Source organism: Macaca nemestrina, chromosome 5 (assembly GCF_043159975.1).
Source record: "Macaca nemestrina isolate mMacNem1 chromosome 5, mMacNem.hap1, whole genome shotgun sequence".
NCBI classification, from domain to species: domain Eukaryota; kingdom Metazoa; phylum Chordata; class Mammalia; order Primates; family Cercopithecidae; genus Macaca; species Macaca nemestrina.
In genome coordinates this window covers 85,591,813-85,608,387 of record NC_092129.1, presented here as the reverse complement: position 1 = coordinate 85,608,387, position 16,575 = coordinate 85,591,813, and the positions used below count along the sequence as shown (strand labels likewise).

General features: G+C 33.2%; 1 protein-coding gene across 9 annotated transcripts in view; it reads right to left on the bottom strand.

Moving 5' to 3' along the window:
* Nucleotides 1-16,575, bottom strand: part of LOC105499065 (activating signal cointegrator 1 complex subunit 3) — a 371,359-nt gene that overhangs the window by 193,034 nt on the left and 161,750 nt on the right. For all 9 annotated transcript variants that reach the window (XR_011623509.1, XM_011771486.3, XM_011771484.3 and 6 more), the window contains 3 exons: nucleotides 16,194-16,358; nucleotides 8,347-8,523; nucleotides 5,802-5,873 (listed from right to left, as the gene is read on the bottom strand). Coding sequence is in view for 8 of the 9 variants with exons in the window: in XM_011771486.3 (XP_011769788.1) it covers nucleotides 5,802-5,873; nucleotides 8,347-8,523; nucleotides 16,194-16,358 (414 nt within the window). In the remaining variant the exon portion in view is untranslated. The remainder of the gene's footprint in view (nucleotides 1-5,801; nucleotides 5,874-8,346; nucleotides 8,524-16,193; nucleotides 16,359-16,575) is intronic.

Below are 16,575 nucleotides of genomic sequence, written 5' to 3'. Positions count from 1 at the left end.
AACCAAACCAGGAAGAAATCCAAGATACTGAACAACTTGAAGGCAAGAAAAAAGCAAATTCAGAAGACTATTGACTAGAGATTTTTTTTTTTAACTGCTTGTGGGGGAGAAGGGGCAGGCAGCATGAGGTAGTAGCAGGAAAAATTCAATTAGTTCACTTAGACTAGAATAGACTGCGTATTTCTTACTGCTGTACACTGTATTACTATAACTGCTAAGATAACAAAATAGAGCTAAAGTTTACGTACACAGTCCCACAAGAAATAACTTGATTTTCCTTAATAATAAATAAAAGCATATTTATGAAATATGTAATTGGGTGCTTAGAAACAATGCACTATCATTGACCATTGTTATTGGTAATATTGTTATTAACCATGACCACTGTTAATAACAATGCACTAATATGTAGTTAGTTATATCTATAACGAAATTCCAGAAGCAACTCTGTCTCTCTCTCTCTCTATATATATACATACACACGCGCGCACATAGTATACATACATAATTTACTGTACTTACATGTATAACAAAATATTTAAACAGAAAATAATCTCAGAACGACACACACATATAGTTAGGCTTCTCAGTCATCAGAGTTAGAATAATAAAATTGAAGAGTTGATTTGGCTGTCAGTTTTTTAGATAACGTGAAAAAAATGTTGAATTATATATTTTCCGACAGATGGATGCATACAAATCACCTATTTAAAGTTATCATTTGAAACCTTATACAAAGACAGCTAGTGACTGGGATAACATTAACTTCAACCTCAATTCTTATGAGTTAAAAAAAAACAAACACAACTCAAAAACTCTATTCTACTGGGAAGTTCTTTGTTGACCTTCTAATACAAGCAGAGGATAGAACACTACAGCTTAGTTAAGGTCTCTCTTCAAGGAGATTAAAAAAGAAAAAATAATCCTTTACGGGGTTCTAAGTTCCTGAAAACAAACCTCTAAATGAGTCTCAATAATCAATGACTACTATGAAGCACCAGTTCTTGTGTGATGGAATAAATCAAGGGTTGCCAACGTTGTTGAAATAGGTATATTTACCAAAATCAAAATGTTTAACAGTCATGCTTTCCAAGTACCTACTCAGCAATTTTCTGTGCTGGACATACTGCAAAGGCATTCAGCAGAAGCTGCCACACAGTAAGCTAATTGATTTTAGGTCAAATAGTATTGGCAGATCCACCTGCAAACAGAAAACTTAAACAGAGCAAGCCTTTTCAGAAGACTGATACAGAGAGAGAGATTTCAGTTTTGGGCAACTTTTATAAAGTTAAACATACAATGGAGGTAATTTCAAGAAATGAAAATGATAGAACTTTGTTCTTCACTTATGTTGCAAAAGAGCTCTTAAGTTGAGATGATTATATGAATGTAAAAGACCATTGCCTTACCAGCTTAGTACTTAAAATCTGAAGGCATTGGCCTGGGCATCTGTAATACTAGCAACACCAGAAGCAAATTTCAACTAGTGGACCATAGTCCTGATGCGTTTCATATTTCCTATCATCCTCATCTCACTAAGTATGTTAAATCTTTGAAGACAAGGCAATTCATCAAAATCAAATCATATTTACCACAGACTTCCCATGTATATGATGATATACTGAGAACTAAATCAACAGTATTTCCTTATAACCCAGTCTTTTGTGGCGGGACCTGTCCTGCTGGGACACAAAAAGTAAAAGGACAACATTGTAGAAATCAGAAGAACTGATTAAAAATTTTAAATATAATCCCTTCATCAAAGCATTTATTCACATTTTAATGCTATCATTTCTATTTATCGTTCTGTCATATTTTTGAATGAGAAAAATACAACAGATTAGATAAATTATAGGAATAAAAGAAAAAAAATTAAAGGAATAAAATGCATCAATAAAATGGAAGCACAAATACCAACAGAAGCTACCTCTGGTAGTGGAATTACCAGTGATTATTTTTTCCCCTTCATGTTTGGTTTATGGTATGCCTAAGGATTAGATTTAAAACTATTTATTTATTCAGTCTCCTTTGTATTAATGTATTTATTTATTAAGAGTATAACATTTTATGAAAAGATAAAAATTAAAGTTTACCTCTTTAATAGGGTAAAAAACAAAAGTGTGCCAGGCAGCTATTACTAAGATAGGAGAATTATCATAAAATTGTCTATTTAAAATTAAGAATACTTTAGAGGTTCATGATGATTGTCCCAATGTAGATGACGCTTTTTACAGTATCCCAAAGCATTGTCCAGCTATGGTTAAAAGAAGGGTAGCTCCTTTGCAATTCAGTCTATTTCACGGTAGAAAAATTGTAGTTCCTGTATCTAGCTCTCTAGAACTTCCACTCATTGGTTCTAATTCTCTTTGTGCAAAATAGAACACACCTTCTTTCATATGACAGCCTTTCCAATACCACCACTTTCAACCAAACCCCACCTGGGTTTTCTCTTCTGCAATCTTAACATTCCGGTTTCTTTTGACCGTTAACTCAAATTATATGTATTCCAAACTTCTCATAATTGTAATAACCTTCTCTTGAACCTCTATTCTCAAAATATGGTACAAAATGACCACAGTACTTGGTAACAAGCCAAATTACAATGAAGTTTTCACCTTCCTTGATTTGAACTTTTTTCCCTCCGATAATGACATTTAAGGTGTCATTAGTTTTTCAAAGTGTATATAATACTTGTTTGAATTAAAGTGAATTTATTCAACTAAAATTATCATTTTTTCCAAGACAATGTTTCTTTAATTTATACCTACGAAATATGTTATTTGAATTTAAATGCAAGAATTTATATTTATCCATAAGAAATTTTAGTATGTTGAATTTGAATACTGCCCAGTTGAGATAAATTTATATCTTGGTTCTTTCTTAAATGATGCCCTAATATTCACTATTGGTAAATTTTACATACATTTAGATGAAATACATTCACTAGGAAAGATATCTGAGGGGTGCCTCAAGCGACATCCCTCTAAACAACACTTTTCAACCAGGGGCACTTAATGTACCCCAGAGGACATCTGGTAATGTCTGGAGACAGTTTGGGTTGTGATATCTGGAGTGGGGAAAGCCACTGGCATCTACTGGGTAGAGACCAAGGATGCTGCTAAACAACTTACAGTATACAAGACACACTTTTCATCCCCCAAAACACAATTATTCTGTACAAAATGTCAATATTGCCAATGTCAACAGGCAAAATACATATCAACTGGCTAGGAAACATATATTAATCCTATTTAAATCACATTAAAAAAATTCAGGGGCTACAAGGTAATTTATAGATTCAATGCCATCCCCATCAAGCTACAAATGACTTTCTTCACATAATTGGAAACAACTGCTTTAAAGTTCATATGGAACCAAAAAAGAGCCCGCATTGCCAAGACAATCGTAAGTCAAAAGAACAGAGCTGGAGGCATCACGCTACCTGACTTCAAACTATACTACAAGGCTACAGTAACCAAAACAGCATGGTCCTGGTACCAAAACAGAGATATAGACCAATGGAACAGAACAGAATCCTCAGAAATAATACTACACATCTACAGCCATCTGATCTTTGACAAACCTGACAAAAACAAGACATGGGGAAAGGATTCCCTATTTAATAAATGGTGCTGGGAAAATTGGCTAGCCTTAAGTAGAAAGCTGAAACTGGATCCTTTCCTTACTCCTTATACGAAAATTAATTCAAGATGCATTAGAGACTTAAATGTTAGACCTAAAACCATAAAAACCCTCGAAGAAAACCTAGGTAATACCATTCAGGACATAGGCATAGGCAAGGACTTCATGTCTAAAACGCCAAAAGCAACGACAACAAAAGCCAAAATTGACAGATGGGATCTAACTAAACTAAAGAGCTTCTGCACAGCAAAAGAAACTACCATCAGAGTGAACAGGCAACCTACAGAATGGGAGAAAATTTTTGCAATCTACTCATCTGACAAAGGGTTAATATCCAGAACCTACAAAGAACTCAAACAAATTTATGAGAAAAAAACAAACAACCCCATCAAAAAGTGGGCAAAGGATATAAACAGACATTTCTCAAAAGAAGACATTCATACAGCCAACAGACACATGAAAAAATGCTCACCATCACTGGCCATCAGAGAAATGCAAATCAAAACCACAATGAGATACCATCTCACACCGGTTATAATGGCGATCATTAAAAAGTCAGGAAACAACAGGTGCTGGAGAGGATGTGGAGAAACAGGAACACTTTTACACTGTTGGTGGGACTGTGAACTAGTTCAACCATTGTGGAAAACAGTATGGCGATTCCTCAACGATCTAGAACTAGAAATACCATATGACCCAGCCATCCCATTACTGGGGATAGACCCAAAGGATTATAAATCATGCTGCTATAAAGACACATGCACACGTATGTTTATTGCGGCACTATTCACAATAGCAAAGACTTGGAATCAACCCAAATGTCCATCAGTGACAGACGGGATTAAGAAAATGTGGCACATATACACCATGGAATACTATGCAGCCATAAAAAGGGATGAGTTCGTGTTCTTTGTGGGGACATGGATGCAGCTGGAAACCAGCATTCTCAGCAAACTATCGCAAGAACAGAAAACCAAGCACCGCATGTTCTCACTCATAGGTGGGAATTGAACAATGAGATCACTTGGACTCGGGAAGGGGAACATCACACACTGGGGCCTATTGTGGGGAGGGGGGAGGGGGGAGGGATGGCATTGGGAGTTATGCCTGATGTAAATGGCTAGTTGATGGGTGCTGATGAGTTGATGGGTGCAGCACACCAACATGACACATGTATACATATGTAACAGACCTGCACGTTGTGCACATGTACCCTAGAACTTAAAGTATAATAAAAAATTTAAAAAAGAAAAAAAAATAGTACCTGCCTCATAGGTTGCTGAGAAAATTCAATTAGTAAGTATAAGATAATCTTATCAGTTTCATACATTTATGAAGAACTAGAAAAGGTTAGCTACCATTATTATTGCTAGTATACAACTTAAAATACTTGTGATTTCCTAAAAAGTTATTATTAAAACCAAGCACAATCTCCAGAGATTAGTTATGAATGTGATTTTAAAACTATTTCCTAAAAATAGAAAAAACGCCTCATGAATGCTCAGTATTCCAATGTTCAAGGAGGCAGTGTTCCATGCTCTCAAGTCCAAATCACCTTTGATTTATTTTGTATACTGGAGTTGCAAACAAGATTTAGTCTGGGAAAAAGAGGTTTCACTACTCTTAAAAGGAATTTAAAAACCTAAGGGCCAGGAAAACACTTTACATGTCATAAAAGGCTCACTCTGTTTTAAGAAATGACATAATAAAGTTATTCAAAGAACCATGAACAATTGGGAAGTGGCCAATTTTTATTTAAGCAATTATTATCACTTCACTTTGTCTTTAACGATCTTGATGTGAGTATACTGAACAATGGAGAATTAAAGAATAAAAGTGCCTAATTTCTAAGCACCATCAAACAATACAAAACTTTATTATATATATTACATCTCAATTGATATTGCTTCATGAAAACAGTAAGAATATAATATTTAAAATTAAAAATGGCAAACAAAATAGCATGACCTATCAATATTGGGATAATATCTATGAATATTTTTATGACTTACCCATTGGGCTAAAGCAGTTATTAATAATTAGAACCTCTGAGTCATTGCCTCAGAATTAAAGAAAAATTTTCTTCTGAAGAGCCTAAAAATTAATAATTTTTATCACTAAGCACTCTCTAAAAGCAGGATAAAATAAACCAAGTGTACCTGGTGTCCAGCCTTTACTTGCTTCAAAACATTTTCATAACATACTTCATCCATGTTATTCAACTGCTGCATCTTAAAGATTTTAAAACATTAAAAAAAATCAGATGAAACAATTATAAACTTTCTAACTACAAATAAAATTTTGCCAATTACAATGCATTTTTTTAAATTTTCAGACTACCTAGAATGCAGAGGTAACAAATTCCTTACAAACATATAACATATAACAATCCACAAAAAAAAATGCAATGCAACTTAAAAGTACAAATAGAATAACTCAGATAATAGTTTCTGAGTACTAACTTTCTAAACCCACCAAGTTTTTAAAATACAGTATCTTTAAGGATATTTTTGTTAGTTACAAATATTCTAGGATAATTTTTAAAGTTCTCTCTGCTTTTCCGAGAAGCCCATTCTCCAGGCTATTTTCCTTGTATTTCACTATATAAACCATACAGCACACCTTTCCTGTATGATTCTCAATGTTACGAGAACACTACGGATCAAGTGTCAAATGGCACACAGAGCTGAAACATACGGTAACACACTATTTCTGTAATGTATACTGAGAGAGGATGCTATTCAGAATGCTTCTACAGAAACATTTTTCAGATTAATTGGAAATCTAATATAAAATTTATGAACTAAGAAAGGGTCTCTAAGTATTTAAGGTGATGGATATCCCAATTTAACTGATCTGATATTCAGTCAAATAGATTTGACTAAAGATTTTCATGTGATAAGTTAATACATTCATATCATTATCAATGTATTCATATAATTATGAATGTATTATGCCCACATATGCCCAGAAAATATGTAAATCTACTATGTATCCATTTAAAAAAATTTAAAAGGGTCTCATATTCCTTATTAATGATGAGAAAGCTTCTAACCTAAAAGTAAGGTGACTAACCCAAAGGAGTAGGCATGTGACCCAGCCTATTATCTCTCCACTTAACATGTATTAGTAAGAGTTTAGAGGAGGATGAAAAGCATCATGTACATCTAAAATGACAGTGATTTGGATTTTTTGTTTCATTAAGGTAAACACTTTAAAATATTGGAACTCTTATGACTTATAGTTAAGTAGGATGAGGTGATCATAGGATAATTTACTCCCCACGAATAATTTAAAAAAAATCCCCACCCCCTACAAAAGACAAAACTCCCAATAACTTTTTCATTGTACTTTGGATTCATTTCTGATCAAAGCCATTATTCCAAATTAGGCATAACACTCACACCATTCTCCCATTCCTTTCATGATTATGATGGTAATGTACTGTGGTGAAATATACTTTGGATTTAATTAGTTTTAGGTGATTTACCAATTTGTATGATGCAACTGAAAGAAAATAAAGTTTAAGACGGCTGACAAGCATGTGAAACAATTTTCTTCTCTTTACATCTCTCTGTGATAACCATCTGCTTATCATTTAAATTATAAAGCTGAAAACATTCTAAAACTATAAACGATGCAGTTCTACATCTATCCTACTGATATATCGAAAATGAACTAAATAATCAAATTATATTGAAACAACTGAAAAAAACAAGCAGCAAACATTGCTGAAAAGCAGCACTTGAAACAATTAAGAAGCTTAAAATATGCATAATTGTATATCATAAACTCTTCCTTTGTGCACAAGTCTGAAATGACTCCCAAGAATTCTAAAGATACCTTACTTTCATGCAATGCAGTTACAGGACATTAACTGTTGTATTATAGTAACAGTCACTTTGGATATTTTTAGGTGAATATTTTACTTATAATAGTGTAAGGTAAAAATGGCTCTATTTTACTAATAAAATTGTTTTTAGACAAGAAGTGACTGTAATACATTAAAGACTAAGGTTGACATAGTGACGTATGATTCTATCTTGTTCTCTTTTAGTAAAAATCTCAAAAGGCCTGTAAATATTTTCCTAAAACTATTTCTTCTACACAAAAAACAGGTGTTGTTGAATAGCATGATAAATGTTTAAATTTTAAGCGATGTTTCCCTTATAAAATAAGTCTATAATAAGCACCCTAATAGTGTGAATAATATAGGTAGTACTAATTTTAAAATTAGATAAGCTTTTTAAAGCATAGAATTTTAGAAATGCCACTTATATCTATAATAATTAAGGTAATTATAGAACATTATAAGTTAAACGGAACACCTTCCTTGATGGTTGCTACTATGAAATTATTTTTCAATTTTATATGAGGTACTATTATTTCTATTAAATGCTTGTTTAATTAGAGTTTTTATTATTTCACAATGCTCTTCAATCATTTCACTTCGAAATAACTTTTTAAAACTTTTAACAACTGAAAATATGTAACACACATTGAAAACAGCAATGCAAACTATGACAAGGTACTTTCTGTAGGAGGACTTACTCTACTACAAATAGTTGAGGAAATATGCTGGAAATATGCTGGAATGTCATGTCAAAAGACTGAAATGGTCTTTTGGAGTCTCTAACCCCAAACAAGTATTCAATAATAAGTCAACAAAAATATTTTTAGATAAGAATTAAAATGAATATTTACCTTATTTGTACATTTAATCCCCAAAAATGTCTGTCCAAGAGGTACTGGTCGAAAACGCCCATCAAAGAAGAAAAGTCCAATGTATGGATTAACATGTAAAAATGTGGCAACGTCGAGGTAGTTAGGTAAAGTTGCAGACAGTCCAAGAATCCTTATCATACTCTGTGTGGATTCAACCTATATGGATTATTTTAATTAAATGTGGGTTATTTAAATTATTTTAACCAAAAAAATTATCATTTATCCGACTAATAGGACTTCTAAAAGCTCTAGACAGAGACGAGTGTAGAGGTCAATTGACGGTCCTATCATGTAAGACTGTCTAGCCCGTAATTCACAAGCTTGATTTAACAGATACATAATAAAATTCCATACCCACTATAATTAAAAATACACACAAGGGGTGAGTGTGTTGGCTCACACCTGTAATCCCAGCACTTTGGGAGGCAAGGTGGGCAGCTTGCTTGAGCCCAGGAGTTTGAGACAAGCCTGGGCAACATGGCAAAACCCCATCTCTACCAAAAAAAAAAAAAAGTAACTGGTGTGGTGGCACACATTTGTAGTCTCAGCTACTCAGGAGGCTCAGGTGGGAGGATCACTGGAGCCCATATGATCGTGTCACTGCGCTCCAACATGGGTGACACAGTAAAATTTTGTTTCAAAAATAAATAAATGAATAAAAATAAAAATGCAATGGGAATTAAGAACTTTGTGACAACTAAATATATTTTTAGGTCACAAAAAACTCAGTAAATTCCAAAAACTGAAAATCAGATAGGCTATATTATCTGATTATGATGGAACATACCTAAAAAGATAAAAACAAGCGATGGCCAAAAACTTGCATTCATTTGGTAATTAAAATATATCAGTATGATTTTCTGAGTAAGCTGTTAATTTTGCTCAGTCTAGGAGATTCAATGGGTATAAGCAAAGTAGTCCAATGTGAATAATACTTTCAGAGTCATCCATCCATCAACACTGGGTTAGGATCTAATCTGCAGGCACTAGGGATGCAGTACTGAATAAGACATAGATCCACACATGCAGAGACTATTTGCAGAAACATAACAAGGGAGGGATAAAAAAAGTAGAGATGGGTAAAAATTAAAGTAACAAAACATATACAGTATCTTTTTATAAATTTGTTTTCACTGAAGAAATCTTACAGATATTGGCAAAACCCCAAACCAAATCCCATCAAAAGCAAGGAACCCTAAGTAAGGGGAAATAATCGCCAGACCTATTTTTAAAGAAACCTCTTTCACAACATATAGTAATTAGAATGACTAATTATCTCACAGTTCTATGTAGTACTAGTGGTGATTTGGAAGGAAATGAAAATGATATTTGGTTTTAAAATCATCACGTAAAACACAAGAGTTACAGAATATATTTTTAAGGTTGTTTGATGTTAAAGACACAATACTCTGGCAAACACTAGACATTTTCTGCTAAAAATCCATTTTAAAACAACCATATTTTTAAATCTAAAAGTATAATTATAATATAGTTATTTAATATAGTTAAATCTATGTGAGAAACACTTTATTTGAAATACAAATAATCTGGAATGTTATGTCTAAGCCAAACCTTGAAGTCTATACACTATACCTATTTACCTTAAAAGTATTAATTATTGACAATTACAAAAAGTTAAAAATTTACAGCTTTTCCCCTATCATTAGCTCAAGATTAGACAGTATATTTCTGTGATGTTTTCCTTCACATAAAATTTAGTTCTGATAAAATCTCCCTACTTACTAAAAGTAGGTTAAGATAATTACTAGTTCATGTTGTTAAATAAAATAGATTTAAGATTTCTTATACTTTCATCTTTTCCAAATTTCTCCCAATCATGCCAAGTGTGTTAAGAATTTAGTCCCTAACATCGCCATGCAAGTTCAGAACCTGAACAAAATCTACATTGCCTTCCAATAGCTTCCGAAGGCACTTCTACATTAGTTACAAATGTTGAAGTGTGATGTGATGTGCCATCTACTGGGAACATTTGGTAAACACAAGGAACTTTGTAATATTTCAAAATAACTATGAGCATTGTACTAATACTTTAAAATATGAAAAGATTCACACAAACAAATCTGTCAAGGAAGCTGAATTCTAGTGAGTCATTTAGATGAAGAAGAATTCACTATAGTAAGTTGTGAAATTATAAGGAAGATCATCATAAGCGTTAAAAATATGTTAAAAAAAAAGGGAGTGCAAAGAAAACACAGAAAAGGTGTAATTCATTCTGATTCAGGAACTAGGAAACACATCATAGAAGTGGCATTTGATGGATTCAAAAGAACAGTAAATTTTCAATAGATGGATGGGTGGAGTTACAAAAAAAGAAGGCATTATATAATTTGGCATTTACAATCCTTATGTCACAACCAACAACACATTCTGCCTCAAGTTAGATTAGTTTCGTTTTTGAAAGAGGGTCAATGATATTTAAAAGGAAGTAGGGAAAAGATCAAATAGTTTTGTGTTACTGGAACCTTTGGTAGCTGATAAAGATGTAGAAGTTAAAATTAGACAGAAGGGCTTTAATAGTTTTTAATGTCCAGCTAAACAATTTGACCATTTTTCTTAAGATAACAAACAGCAAGTCAGCAAAGGTTTATGGGCAAAGTGGTACAAAACTATGTAATTGGAATTTGATTATAATATACAGATGACAATGTGAAGATGAAATTATTATACATCTATAATATATATGATATACACTTATATCATATATTGTTATACTATATATTTATATAATATATTGCATATAATACATAATAAACTGATAATATATAGTTTGATATAGTGTATAACATTCATGGATTTTATATAGAAACTATACTATTTACAATTTATATCTTAAATAAAAATTATACATTTATAAACAATTTACAAAATTATTTGTAAACTTTCTAAGGTTATAATGCCTGCTTAAAAATATTATGATATATAACGTTATATCTATGTGTCTTTGTACATACATACAGAAAGGATTAGCACTAAGACTACAATCTGTTTTCTTTTTCTACTGGGGATGCACAGGAGAGAAAGATGTACTGCAACAGTAAAATCCTTTGTAAACATGAATGACAGACCTCTTGGAAAATATACTAATGATATTTACTTGGCCTCTAATGTTCTGTAGTTACAGAAAGTCCTTATCTTTGCTGGATGGACATGGTATCTGTAGGTGGCTCGCTGCAAATAAATGTGGTGTATGGATTGTTATAGCGTGGCTCCTTGAAAGACATCACTAAGTTAAGTATCAGGGCATAAAACCAAAACATTTCATAATCAGACTAGCTCTCCTTTGTGTAAATCATGCCCTGCATGCTTCTTTTATGAGACCTCATGTATAACATGTGGGCCAGAGCACATGCCTTGTAGGAAAAATGGACCTGGAGAATAGAGATGGTAGTTTCAGACTTCTCCACACTTCATCCGTGTCTGATAACGACCTGCATTTAAAAACTGCTCTTAAAATGGATTTTAGCTAAAAGCTGTTTTTTATAAATCGGCTTTGAAAATTTCAACCCTTTGTGTTTTCTGTATGTGTGTACATATACACATATTTTTAATTTATGTGGTAAAAAGTAAACAAGTCCCAAATACTTCTACAATTCCATTTCTACAGAAGAAACCACTTTTTAATTAGGTCCTACTTGTCAAATTTTGTTTTTGTTGCAATTGCCATCTCCCACTTTTTAGTTTAATTAGGTCCCACCTGTCAATTTTTGGTTTTGTTACAGTTGCTTTTAGGGACTTAGCTAAAAATTCCTTGCCAAGGCCAATGTCAAGAATGGTGTTTCCTAGATTTTCTTGTAGGATTTTTACAGTTTGAGGTCTTACATTTAAATCTTTAATCCATCTTGAGTTAATTTTTGTATATAGGGAAAGGTAAAGGTCCACTTACATTCTTCTGCATATGGCTAACCAGTTACCTCAGCATTATTTATTAAATAGGGAGTCCTTTCCTCACTGCTTATTTTTGTCGGCATTGTTGAGGATCAGATGGTTGTAGGTATGTGGCTTTATTTCTGAGTTTTCTATTCTGTTCCATTGGTCTGTTTGTCTGTTTTTGTACCAGTACCATGATGTTTTGGTTACTGTAGCTTTATAGTATAGTTTGAAGGTGGGTAGTGTGATGTCTCTTTTATAGTACTTTTTGCTTAGGATTGCTTTGGCTATTTGGCCTCTTTTTTTGGTTCTATATTAATTTTAGAATAGTTTTTCCTAATTCTATGAAGAATGACATCCAAACTTCAGCATCATGCAATATACCCATGTAACAAACTTGCACATGTACCCCTGTATCTAAAATAAAAGTTGAAATTGAAAAAGAAAGAAAAGAAACCACTCTTCAACTTGTTGCCTATCTTTTCATGTATATGCACCCAATTCTACACCAGCCTAAAATCTAAGTGTAAGCAAGAACTTTGTTTTGTTTATCTACAGCATTTAGAACTATGTAGGTGGTACATGTGTAGGTGCTTAATAAATGTTCATTACCTGAATGAATGAATGAATAAAAACATAAATATACTGCAAGTTTTTCTTACACAAATGGGATTGTGCTATACATACAGAACAGCTTGCTTTTTCAGTGAATAATATAACATCTTTTAAGCCCAGTTCACATAAATAAATGTGGAATGCATAGATTGTTATGGTATAGCTCCCTGAATATAAATAAGAGCACAGAGTTCATTCTCACTTTTTTAAAAGGCGGCAAAGCAGCATTTTATTGCATAAATATACTATAATTCATTAAACAATTTCTTCTATTATTGAATATTCAAGGTATTACCGAAATATTTTGTATTAAAAAAAAGAGCTTCAATGAATACTGGTATTACTATATCTTTATAAATTTGTGCTATTATTTCCACAGTTAGATATACAGAAGTGAAAACATAGCATTGATTTTGCTGGATGCTTTCAAATTCCATTCTGTTTTTATTTTTGTTAATGTGATAGAACAGAAATGTCTCATACTGATTCATATTCTTTTTAAGCATCTTTTAAATATTTCTCAATAATTTTTTCTACTGTAAAATGCTCCTTCCAATTAAGATTATTTTTCTTATTAATTTATAGAAACCTATTAAATATAAATGATATTAAAAAGTTGTTTTCTGTGTTGCAAATAATTTGTTATTTGGTCTCACATTTAAAATTTTAGGGGTGTGTTTTACTGATCAGAATTTTAAAATAGTTATGCATCCAAATGTGACACAGGTTTCCTTCATAACTTCTCCAGTTTTGCATATTGCATAGAACTCCCCCAACAAGATTAAAAAAAAAAAAACAAAAAACTCTCCTATGTTTTCTTCATTGAACTGGGAGCTTTGTTTGAAACAAATCATTAATACATCTAGAATTTTATGGTGAATGTATAAAATAAAAAACAAACACTTTCAAACTTTTAAAAAATACATTATGTCACTTATTGTACCTACTTCTTTATATTTCCACTTGAATCTGAATCAGAGGTATTTAGAATAAAATATAAAGAATTGATATCTAATTAGATATTGGGATGGAAGAAAGTATTAAGGAAGAAGGAAAATTTGACTATGACTCCTAGGGTTCTGGCTTCGGAATCAAGTAGATTACGATACCATATCTAGGTATATAGGGAAGATGACAAGAGTTCTTACATGTTTATGGGCAAAAGATGTCTATGGGATATCAGAGTCAAAATATACAAATGGGTTATATATATACACACACACACACACACACGCATACACATCATACACATATTATACGCACATAATTTAGGTAAGATGGGTAGAGAAGTGGTTTTCCCTAGAGTAAATATTTAGAATAAAGAGAGAAGATGGCAAGTGACAGAGTCTTAGAGAACATAAACAATAAACATTTCCAGATTGAGAACAGGGAAGAAGCAAGGAAGGCTGAGAAACAGTAGTTACAAAAACCAACCAACAAACCAAAAAACACAAGTGAAAGTAACCAGGACAGGGTGGTATCACAGAGTCAAAGGGCAAAGAGTTTCAAGATTGAGGAAACAATCAGTAGTACTAAGCATCAAAAACGAGTAGAATCAAAAGTTAAAAAAAAAATAGGTTTGAAAACTATCTTTCAGTAACTGGTGATCTTGGTAAAAACATTTTATTACCTATGTTTGAGCAATGACCAGGCGGCAGTGGTTTAGTCAAAAGGGAAACTGAATCGAGATTAATATTTCCAGACGCTAGGTGGTGGTGAGGGATAGGCTTAAGGAAATTTTTTAGTAAAGACAGAAGGGACTTTGCAATCCTTTTAAGCCAAAAAGACAGTGCCCACTGAGAAAGAACTTAAAAGACACAGGAGAAAGAAAAGGGGTAGCTTATAGAGTGAAAGAAATGGGGTCCAAGGCAAGGGGAGAAAGGACCTCTGAGAAACGAATAAGGGGTGGAATGAAGGGTATGCTTCATTCCACCCCTTATTCTGGGCATTTTCCTGTTTAGGGAGAGGAAGGAAAAGGAATGGAAATTGAGAGAGTTCAAGAACGAGGGACTGTATTTCCCTTTCAGTACAAAACACTGTTGTATAAGAATAAGGCATGACAGGGTGATGAAGAGTGAAAAAGGGAACTGGTGAAGCTTGAAAAGGGTCACATTAGGGACACAGAAAAAAAGCTGCTTAGAAGTTACAAGGTAATCCCAAGGATCCATGTGAATGTAGTCTAGGAATGTCTACTCTAAATCACAGTCTATGAAGGTATACTGATGCCAGTCAGCATCTCTAGCAATCTTTCCCACTGGTAATCAGCAATCTGGCTGGAAGTACAGACATGGCTCAATTGAGTCACTGTTGTAATTTTGTCAGGTGCTCAGGGGATAAGTAAGTAAAGTTATTAAGAAGATAAGTAATTAGTCATGGAGTCTCAGCTATTTCGGAAGAAAATAAAGGCAAGAGAATATGAATACAAGACAATAAATGAGGAGTCAAGAAACTAGAGTTCTTGATTAGGTCAAAAAATAAGTGTTCATCTACTTTCTTTTTTTGTTTGTTTGTTTGTTTGTTTTGTTTTTTTTGTTTTTGTTTTTTGAGATGGAGTCTCGCTCTGTCGCCCAGGCTGGAGTGCAGTGGCGCGATATCGGCTCACTGCAAGCTCCACCTCCTGGGTTTACGCCATTCTCCTGCCTCAGCCTCCTGAGTAGCTGGGACTACAGGCGCCCGCCACCGCGCCCGGCTAATTTTTTGTATTTTTAGTAGAGACGTGGTTTCACCGTGGACTCGATCTCCTGACCTTGTGATCCGCCCGCCTCGGCCTCCCAAAGTGCTGGGATTACAGGCGTGAGCCACCGCGCCCGGCCCATCTACTTTCTATATATGTACAATCTACAAGAAAACATCAGTTAAAAACTCATGAATACTATAAGATATCCTGTCTTTTCATTTAATGAAAAGAATGGTTGACAGAAAATATCTTAAGACTCTTGGCATTAGGAATTTACCAATTTTGGTTTGGACTATTTATGAATAGCCAATGAGGTCTAAAACTACAGACAACAGGCACATTCCCCCTTCTTTTAAAAATATGAAGATTATGTCAACAGTAGATTTAGCTTTGTAACACAGGTCTACAATGAAAGTTTCCTTACATTTGTTCTGTTTAATTAAAGACACTGCAATAAAATACAATTTGGAATAAAAAAAGATAGGGGACTTTTATTATGAAAATAAAATAGCTAAAGTTTTCTCCATACTAGAATTATGTTAATTCCCATGAACAATGCATATTAATATTTCCTTAGAATGCTACATTTTAAGTTGAAAAACATATTTATCCCTTCAAAATAAGCTTATAAATAACTTCCTCTTACCTGCCGTAAAGTACGGGCAACTATGCTTTCTAATACTGGTCCTCTATCTTCATGCAGCAAATGAACTTCATCAAGAATAAGGAGCTTTACAATCTGGGAAAGAGCTACATCTCCAACACTCTTTCTTGTCACTACATCCCATTTTTCCGGTGTGGTCACAAGCATCTATAAGATAAGACAAATTTTAAAAGAGGAAAAGTTACATAGGTTATTTAAAATTGAACTGTGATATTCAGAAAGAAATATTTTGGCCACCTCTATATAAATCAAATAAAAAGTGTTTAGAATAGCCTAGAATTATATCTAATTTACTATAGACAACAGTCATTTCAAGACGAACTCTCTTTAAGCTGTGATATTAGGCAGTTTAAGCTCACTGAAG